The 9699-nt window shown below is 60.8% G+C and overlaps 2 protein-coding genes across 2 annotated transcripts in view; both read left to right on the top strand.

Annotated features, from left to right (window-relative positions):
- Positions 1 to 9463, top strand: part of Ccdc187 (coiled-coil domain containing 187) — a gene marked incomplete at its 3' end in the record, with an annotated part of 23374 nt that extends 13911 nt beyond the window's left edge. The window contains exons 6-12 of the mRNA XM_023700242.1: positions 7 to 427; positions 689 to 783; positions 3069 to 3499; positions 3796 to 3868; positions 5879 to 5991; positions 9063 to 9157; positions 9401 to 9463. Coding sequence (XP_023556010.1) covers positions 7 to 427; positions 689 to 783; positions 3069 to 3499; positions 3796 to 3868; positions 5879 to 5991; positions 9063 to 9157; positions 9401 to 9463 — 1291 coding nt within the window. The remainder of the gene's footprint in view (positions 1 to 6; positions 428 to 688; positions 784 to 3068; positions 3500 to 3795; positions 3869 to 5878; positions 5992 to 9062; positions 9158 to 9400) is intronic.
- A 16-nt stretch (positions 9464 to 9479) lies between these two features.
- Positions 9480 to 9699, top strand: part of LOC111812411 (collagen alpha-1(I) chain) — a 19667-nt gene continuing 19447 nt past the window's right edge. Inside the window, exon 1 of the mRNA XM_023700370.1 lies at positions 9480 to 9598. Coding sequence (XP_023556138.1) covers positions 9560 to 9598 — 39 coding nt within the window. The 5' untranslated portion in view covers positions 9480 to 9559. The remainder of the gene's footprint in view (positions 9599 to 9699) is intronic.

Genomic DNA, 9699 nt, shown 5'->3' with positions numbered 1-9699 from the left:
GGAAAGACTGCATCCTGCCCCTGGACGCCCTTGGAGTGGCTCCTATCCAAAGACAGCTGGCTCCCCCTGCAAGAGCAGGGGCACTGCCACCCTGCCCTCCCAAGCAAAGCAGACCTGGCCACAGAGCTCCCCAGGGAAGGATCTGGATGCACAGCCCTTCCCACCCCGCCTGCAGCCCCGGGGGCCCCTAGGCCGCTCACACAGCTCCGAGGCCCTGTGTGACTTCATGCACCGAAAGGCACAGGCAGGGCGGCAGCACGCCCTACAGCAGGTGGCCATGGCCATGGATGCACTGGAGCGGAGAAGCCAGAGGCTGCAGGAGGTCTACCAGAAACAGAGGGAAGCCGTGCAGGGCAAGGCCATCCCTGTGGTCTCCCAGACCAGCCCCGGCATCGTCACCTTTGTCCCCAGCTCTGCACAGTCTGGGGTATGTACCTGAGGCCACTGGGTCCTCCAGCACGTGGGTACAGCTGGGGCACCAGAGGTGTCTCCCTGGGTTGAGTGGGGTCCCGCCAAGCCACCCCCAAGGAACCTGTTGCCTCTATCGAAGTCCCTGAAGCAGTCACCAGGTCCCTGAAAAGCTTAGAGAACCCAGCCTGAAATCCAGAGGAAGCCAGCCAGCTCGGAGGTGCAGGATGGGGCTGTGGCTCTCTGCCCGAAGGCTCTAACTTTGACCTTGATACCTTAGGTCTTAGAAGCCCCAGGGAATCTGGAGGTCCCGGAGCAGGGGTGGAGCAAGGTGACTTCAGGCATGGTGCAGGGGGACCAGGAGGTACCTGGCAGGTGAGTATGGGGGAGCCCATTTGAGAACATTCCTCAGGAGGGGGAGAGGCCGAGAGGCTCCTCCCACCCCACCCCCCTGCCAGGCACCCCACCCTGCGACTGCCTAAGGTGGAATTTACCCCCATTTTCCCAGAGGAGAACTTAAACGACTAACTTAGGGAGGCTGAGGCAGGAGGACTGAAAAGTTTGAATCCAGGCTGGGTGTACCTAGGCTAGGCCCTATCTCATAAGTCAATAAACAAAAAACCAACCAAACAAAAGTCAATAAACAATAGGACTAGGACACAGCCAGTGGTAGACTCTGCTATTACAAAGAGACAGGGAGTAGACGAGGGGGCCAGAGTGCGGCGGGACCCTGGCTCCCACACCTCATGCTTTTCCACGTGTTGTGTGGGCCGAGACTGCATCCCTGCTGCGTGTGAGGGGTTCCTTCGTACACGTACTGCTGACCCGCAAATTCTCCTCTGTCACTGTTGTGCCCATCATTGGATACTGTGACTCTTAACGCTATGAACGTAATGGGGGTGGATTTGTTGGGACACCTGATTTTATCTCTCTTGGAGAGGTGAGCCACAATCCTGAATGGATCTCTCTCCCAGGTTTCACTGTGTTCGCTGTGTAGTCCAGGCTTTAGCTCACTACGGAGCCCAGACTGGCCTTAAGCTCACAGGGATCCTCCTGCCTCAGCCTCCCAAGTGCTGGGCTTACTGTTGTGGATCATCGTGCCCGGCCTGATAGTATACTCTTGAAAGCCACAGTCCCAACTATTGAAATCTCAAATCAAAAATCCCTAAAAATCTAAAATCCTAAGATTTAAATTTCAAAAAATATAACTCTGGACAAAAATAATTGAGGTTGGCCAGCCAGGTAGCTCAGCAGATGAAAGTGCCCTCTTAGGCAAGGCGTAGCGGCCGGGGTTCAATCCCCAGCCTGCTGCGCTGAGATGGAGATTGAGACTGGGCATGGTGGCGCGCCTGGAATCCCAGCACTTGGGAGGCTGAAAATAGGAGGATCACGAGTCTGATCTGTGCAGTGAGACCCTGTAGACCCTGCACTAAATACATTAATTTAAAAAAGTACACAAAAAATAACCGAGGTGTTCTGCCCAGAACTCTGGAAACTGAGGCAGGAGGACTGAAAATCCAAGGTACCAGCCTGGGCTACCTTGTGAGTTCAAGACCAGCCTGGATTACCCAGCAAAGCTCCATCTCAGAAAATCTTTTTTTTTTTTTTTTAAACGTTTATTTATGTGTGTGTGTGTGTGTGTGTGTGTGTGTGTGGCCAGCTCAGCCCACCAGGGGGCGGGGCTGGCTGGCATGTGGTGCTGGGGGATCGAACTGCGGTCTCTGTGCTTTGCCCAAGCTTCTTCCAAGTAGGTGCTTTAGACCACTGAGCCATCCCACCAGCCCCAGAAAAATCTTTTAAAAGTGCTAAAACATGCATACCATAGAATCCATCTGGATGTGCTTTTAAATTTCTTTTTAGCTGAAACATAAAAATGTGCATACGAACTGGGTACCACGTGACGCATCAAAATGTGTATACACTGCTGATGTTGAACTTAAGGGTAACTGTTGCCTCAAATATTTACCATTTCTTTATGGTGGAGCCCTTCTTTTTTTTTTTTTTTCTCAGAACTGGGGATTGAACTCAGGCCCTTGGGCTTGCCAGGGGAGCGCTTATTCCACCGAGCCATCTCCCGGCCCTTGCAGAGCCTTTCAAAATCCTTTCTACTAGCTTTTTGAAACATGTAGTACCCCACTGTGACTGCATAGCTGCGTGCTGGAGCTAGTTGGCCCTGCCTGGGTGTTAGGTCCTTTGAACACCCCCTGGGTTTTATTTTTGTTTTTGTTTTGAGACAGGGTCTTACTATGTAGTTCAGGCTGGCTTTGAACTCACTATGTTGCTCACTATGTAGCCTCAAGCTCTCAGCCGTCCACCTGCTCCGGCCCCCTGAATGTTGGGGTGACGGGTGGGTGCGCCCCCACGCCAGGCACCTCCGACCCACGGAACTCTCGTCTTCCCACCCTGACACTGTCCCTTCCCAGCCCCGATGCTCTCCATTTGACTTCCGGCTCTCTGGATTGAGGACTCCGGGGACCTCTTTGAGTGGGTCCTCTCAGTACTTGTCCTTTGGTGGCTGGCTTGTGTCCTCGCACGCCATCCCTGAGGTGGCAGGTGGCAGATTCCCGGGCCCCCAATGTCCCCAGCACCTGGCGCTTTCTGCCTGTCTCCCGGAGCGGCCGAGCCGGGCTGAGCATCTGCCGTTCTCTGCCATCCTGCAGCTTCTGTCTGTGTCTGAACCGAGCATGGAACCGCCCGGAGACGCCCCTGCCCGTGTCTGCCGCCTCCTCACTAGGCTCCCCGGGACCCCCAGATCCAGGCCGGGGGCTGCATGTCTGTTTAGACCCGCAGATGGCTGAGCGGCTGGGCCTGTCAGGGTCCCTGCACGCCCAGCACAAGCAGGCCCGGCTGCAGGCGCTGGAGACGATGGCTGACGTACTACAGCAGCGCGTCGACATCCTCACCGCCAGGCTGCGCCAGAGCGAGGCCTCCGGGCTGCCCCCCCTGGGGCCCAGCACTGCATCCACTGCGCTGGCCTGCCCAGAGGCTCCCGTGCCCAGTAGGGACAGAGGGTCGCCCCGTGACAAATTCCCGGATGCTGAGCCGCTGCCGTGGAGCCCTGGCTGGATCAGTCCTGAGAGCCAGTTCCCAGGTGGGGCTGGGGACTCGGGCACAGTGACCCTGGGTGGTGGGAGTCCCCTTCTCCCTGTGTTCCCTGGTGTCTTCTCTGAAGAAGGTTCAAGGTGACAGTGGCTGGCCCTCCTACACAGCATGTGACACACGCTGCACCCAGCACCCTGTCCCCGTCTGGTGCCATGGCAGAGGAGCACAAGGCTCTGCCGGGTCCATGTCGGGCGCACCCAGGGGCTCCTGCCACTGTGACACAGGCCCCGGCCTGGCAGTGCCCTGCCGTGCTGATGCACTGTGACGCTGGTCCCCTTTCCAAAGGTGCTGTGCAGCTGGAACAGAGGCTGCAGGAAGACTTGGCTCCCTTCCAGGCCGCTGGCACCAGCACGAGGAGGTGAGCTGGGGTGCCTGGGTCCCCCCTAAGGCACCCGACCCCTTCAGCAGCCCAGGGCCAAGGCCTGGCCGGGCTGGCTGACGGCACCTGAGATCCGGACCAGGCAGGTCTGGCTCTGATGTGGACCTGCGGCAGCTCCGGAGCACCTCTGCAGCTGAGCAGCGAGACGCCCCAGGACTGGTCCCCCACAGACAGCCTTGGGCTGGCTCTGGGCCCATGGCAGCTCCGGTCGTGGCCGCTCCTGCCAGCAGTCACTGCGAGCCACCACGTCACCCACCGTGTGATCCCGCCTGTATCTGAGACCCTTGGGCGCTTTCATCAAGTTTTGCCTCTGGCCCCGGCCATCTTGGTGTCCTGGTCACATAAGTGCATCTGGGGTCCCTTCTGTGGGCACTGGGTTCCTGCTTTGTGGCTGCCACCTCACCCAGGTTCTTCCTGCTCTTGAGGGCACCCCTGTGGTGCCACAGCGTCCCCAAAGCTCCTGTCCTGTGGGCAGTCCCATGGCTATCCTGCACTGGACACTCCTCTGAGGATTTTCCAACTGTCCAAGTGGTCCGCTGGGGTCCCCCATAGGACTTGTGGACAGGCAAGGACCCCCTTGAGCCTTCTTCCACTACCCCAAAGTTGTCCCTGCACCCCAGTGCCTGACCCTCTTCTGGGTATTGCCACTTCCCTCACCTGAGCGGTCCTGGGCTTGACACCCAGTCAATGGAGGCTCAGGGAGGGGGGCGCCACTCACTACGCGCCTGGCAGGTGGCGAGCGAGCCCACATCCTTAGCTAGCATGGACCAAGGTGAATGCTTCCTGCATTGTGGGGTGCCACAGGTCTAGAGGAACAGTTCAATGAGCCCCTTCAGTGGGCAGCCCCAGGACTTTAGGGATCAAACCCCAGCTACTAGCTGACCCTGGGCAAAGCCAGGCCCCATCTCAGGACTCCCTGAGAGGTGGGGTGTTGAGCTGAGCGTATCCTCTCCATTGCCCCTACTTCTGGGGTTCCCCCTGGGAAACCCACCCCTCTTTTCCTGATACCTGGGTCCCTGGGCTGGCAGGCTTAGGGTTTGGGGTTCTCTGGGTGCTTTCTTCATGCAATCCTTGTGGCCAGTAGGGGGCAGCAGTGGGCTACCAATGTGTCTGCGTGCCCCACCCCTACCCCAGCGCGAAGAAGGGGAGGGAGCCTGGGGGAGGGGCACTGGGGAGAGGTTAAGGTGAGTACACCAGGCTCCCAGGTGGACAGGGGAGGTGCCCCGGTGGCTGCCAGGCTGGCTGGGCCTCTGAAATGTTCTGAAGTACGGCTACCCCTCTCCATTCTGTGGGGCTTGGCTGGGGTCCATGTCCTGCCTTCACCCCAGGACCCAAGGAGGCAGCCCCTCATCCAGCAGGGACACTGGCACTTGGCAGGTGGGGGCTGAACTGTGGCCTGCGTCCCAGCAAGCTGCCCCCACCTCACCTCTCAGTCCCCAGCCCTGGTAGGGGTCACCTGCCTGAGTCCAGCCACCCGAGTCCTCGCTGACAGCTTGGGTGCCCCACACATGGCTCCTATGTCTTAGGCCCTCTGTCTGCCAGGGTGGCAGTGCCACAAGAACAGGGCCCACCCAGCCATGGGGAGGGGCAAGGCTGTCGCATGGCCCTCGTCCCCCCAACTGGTGGAGGAGCTTGGCCACACGGCCCTTGACCTGAACCCCCCAGCCTGCAGGCAGTACCCTTGGAGCTGGCAGAGGGCTCTGCTCCTGCTCTGGAGCTCTCTGGACCCTGAGCTCAGGTTCTGGCTGTACCTCACAGGCCTGGCTGGCTTCGCCCACTCCGTCGGGGCGGCAGGGCACATACAGTGCCGTCTCTTGCAGCTGCCCAGCAGGTCACAGGCTGGGCCCTGCCTGGGCTTTGGCCCTCAGTGCCGCCCTGGGCCTGCTGCAGCTGTGGGCACCCTGTTTTCCATGGGTGGGGTGCAGTCTTTGGTCTCCTGCCCAATTGGGTCAGCCCAACTTCATTCCCACCTATGCTTTGTGTCTCCAGCACTCCGGGAGTACCTGCTACTCCGCACCCTACCTGTGGCTCCCCGTGGCTTGAGGAGATGCTGGCAGCCAGAGGGGTGGGCTTGGTGACGCCCTGGACACCCCGGAGCTGCGGTAAGGGCGAGCCCGCAGACAGGCCCTGGGCTGACTGGCCAGGTGGCCAGGGGCATCTGCGGGGGACCCCTGCCACTGCCTAGAGCAAGCATGGCCCACTCATGCAAGCATGGGCAGGGGAGGCTTTTCTACACGGTCGGCCTCTGCACATTCCTATTAAAGCATTTCCAGGGCTTTGGGCCCCGCTGTCTGCTCCATGCTCCTGTACACCCATGGTAAGGCAGCTGGGGTGGGGTCGCCCTCATCCTGTGGACAGCCAGGCTCCTGACACCCCAGGCATCGCTCCCATGGACGACACGTCCCCATGGCCACCAGCGCGGGGTGCATCTTTCCCTTTGGCTACTTAGGTGTATTTGTTTCTGGGTACAGCGAGGAAACGCTTGGGGCTGAGATGCTGGTGTTCAGCAGGATCGGGTGCCAGGCTGCTGTTGCAGAAGGCGCTGGAGCCCTGGGGGCTGGTGGCCCGGGCCCCGATCCCATCCTGGCGGAGCACCGGGTGCTGCTGCGAGGACTCCGGCTGCACTTATCTGCCGGTTTTGTCTAAAGAGCAGGTTCTGAGTGCAGAAGTAATGTAGGGTGGGCTTGACTATGACCCAGCACAGCCCCGGAGCTCCTCCATCTCCTGGTGGGTGGGAGGCCAGTGTAGGGGGGACAGGGAGGATTTCAGACCCAGTTCAGACCAGCAACCAAGCGCGGCTTTCGGTATTGCGGGCTTCCTCGCCATGAACACCCTCCCTGGGCCCGGAGAGCGCACCTGGCAGCTGTGGGCTGGCCCTCCTATGGACAGGCACAGGGGCCATGTGTGTATGTACACCTGCAGGTGTGTGCAGACGGGGCTCTGGGGCTCACCCCTCGTACCTAGCAGGTGGGTGTGTCCCCGGGATATACAGGTGGCCCATGCCTCTGGCTCCCGGAAGCTCCTTCTTGGGGGAGGGGTTCTCCTAGGCCCCAGGGGTGCAGAGGGTCCCAGTCCACAGCTGACCAGGGACAGCACCAGCTGGCAGAACACCTGCCATGGAGCACTGCACGGTGTCCAAGCCCTGTGCTCAGGGTGCTGCGTGCTGGAGTGGGCAGAGAACTCAGTGCTTGGCGTTCTGCACCAGGAGGAGCTCTGTCTGGGGTGGGGGCAGAACACACAGCCCCGAGACCTGCTGCCAGGGAGGATGGCGCGCTCTGACCCCGCTGTCCCCACGGGGACAGCAGCGGGAGGCCTCTCCCCTCCAGCTACTACCATGGAGGCAGCGCCATGCCTTGCACTCCGTGCTTGACCCCAGCCACACTGCTTGACTGAACTTCCTGCAGCCAGACGGGCAAGGATGGAGGCCAGCAGGCGTGTGTGGCCACCCAGCTGTTGGCACTCAGCCATTGCTGTGTAATAGAAATAGAAATTTACATTCTGCTTCAGCTTAGCCCCAAGTGGCAGATGTGGTGCTGGCCACTCTGTGGATGGGCTCCCCAAGGGTGGGCATCTTGCCCCCCTCATCTGGGCAACCCCGCAGTTCCTGGGAGCAACAGGGGCAGGCCCAGAGCACAGCCACCAATAGGCCACTGTGCTCACAGCCACCAGCTGCTTCACCATCTGTGGCCCTTGGGGGAGGCTGGAGCAGAAGGGTGCCCTGAGGGTGCATTCCGGGGGCTCCTGCCTACAGCAGAGTCAGCCTCTGTAGCTGGGGTGACCCCACCTGGCCTCATGGGCTGCTTGGCCAGCTCAGAGCCAGTTGCTGCTCCTGCCCCACGGCTCAGAGCTCCAGGCTGCACAGCACGGAGGCTCCTGGTAACCTGGCGGGGTGCTGCTGTGGCCAGAGAGGACGGAGCTGCCTCTGCTTAGGCTGCGTGGGCTGCAGAACTGAAGCTCCCAGCGCAGGCGGGGGAGACGCCCCCGCTCAGCCTCCCCCAAGGGTCCCAGCTTAGAGCCCCTGGAGGATTCTCTTTCTCTGCGCAGGAATGGTAGCTTGGAACACATGAAATTGCCCGCTAGGGCAGCCTGCAGCCACTGCTGAGCAGGAGGATGGCAAGTTTGAGCCCAGCCGGGCAATCTGTTGCCTTGATGAGACCCCACCTCTAGATAAAAACCAAGAAAAAGGTGGAGACGGAGCTCTGTGCAGAGATCCTGGGCTCAGTCCACCTCACTGACAAAATAAGAAGTCGAAAACCCAGACCAGAGCTTTACAAGTTTCTACTTCCCATGGTAGCCGGGTAGAGGGGCTCCTGGGAAGCCCCATGCCCACCCGCCTCTCTGCCATCCCAGCTCTGCATGGCCGTCACTCACAGCTCTTCAGCTGCTCAGAAGCTGAGTTCTGTCCAGGAAGGAGCACTCGGCCTAGGCTGGCACGCTCCGGCCACCGGGCGGGGATGCTGGCCACTGCCCCTGATAGCAATAGCTGAGGGGCTCCATCACCCAGGCCAGATAGCCTGAGCCTGGGACCGAGCCGGCCTTCCTCTGCGTCCCTGCCAGCTGTCACAGGGACCCAGGTGGAAGTAGGCAAGAGGCGCTGGCCACACCCAGCTTCCCAGGCGTCCCAGCTACCTGGTGCAGCCTCCACAGAGCACAGAGTCAGAACTGGATGCCTGAGGGAGAGAAAGGAAGAGAAGGCCCCACTGCTATCCTGGGGTTTGGGAACACTGGTGAACTTCATGGTCAGGGGAGGGGGCCTGGGAAAGCCCCATAAGTCCTGAGGGGGACCCGGTCCCTCCAGGGAAGTAGACTGCCACATCCCAAGGGGGCTCTGACCATAGGTGCCCACTGGGGCTGAGCCGAGGACCCAGGCTTGCCTGGTGGCTCCTGACCTGCAACCCTGGGGAGGAATTGGGGGTGGGGTCAGCGTGCGCCATGCAATGGGCGCAGGTGCACATGTGTCCTCCCTCTTGGCTATGGCTGAGGATCTTCCTGACATGGCTGATGCCAGCCCTCCCCACCCCAGAGGTTGGGTGTTGGCCCTCCACCCATTCCTGCCTCAGTTTCCTTGCAGGTTGGAGAGGCCACGTGGCCAGCTGTGGAGTAAGCACTAGGACTGCTGGGCAGTGAGAGAGGCCTCCCTGTCACTCACTGCCCCCCCCCCCGTGGTCCACAGGTCCCCAGGAGCCCAGGGTGCTGCGTCCCAGAGGCCGCGGTGGGCATCTTGCCAACTTCCAGGCAAAGCCCTTGAACTTCCCAGAGTCACTAAAGGTAGGTCCCAGCCTGTGACGGTGGGCCAAGGACAGCTGTTCCCTTAGGCTGCTTCTGTTTAGGGGCATCCGAGGCAGAGCAGAAGGCTCTGGAGCACAGAGCCGTAGGACTTAGAAGTAGGCCCCCTTGCTCCCCATTATGGGATGTGGACACAGAGATGGGAGGGCGCAGGATGGACGGGGAGGCCCAGGCAGGCAGCAGGTTTCCCCAGAGGACAGGGCAGTCACTCAGGGCCCTCCTCAGCAGGACCCAGGACTTGGGCTGCTGCTGCAACGGGAGAAGCGTCAGCAGGAGCAGGAGCAGGAGCAGGAGCAGGAGCAGGAGCAGGAGCAGGAGCAGGAGCAGGAGCAGGAGCAGGCCCTCCTGCGGCAGCGGGCAGAGGAAGAGGCCTGGGAGACGCAGATGGCCTTGGACAGGCTGCTCTTCACGCATCAGCTACAGGTCAGTCACCGCCCGCTGCCCGTCCCCAGGCCTTCTCCCGACCCCAGCACCACCGCCCGCTGCCCGTCCCCAGGCCTTCTCCCGACCCCAGCACCACCGCC

This window comes from Octodon degus, unplaced genomic scaffold, assembly GCF_000260255.1.
Source record: "Octodon degus isolate 3935 unplaced genomic scaffold, OctDeg1.0 scaffold00123, whole genome shotgun sequence".
In the NCBI taxonomy this organism is placed as follows: Eukaryota; Metazoa; Chordata; class Mammalia; order Rodentia; family Octodontidae; genus Octodon; species Octodon degus.
Note: the sequence above shows the minus strand (reverse complement) of the source record. Positions and strands in the feature narration are given on the sequence as shown.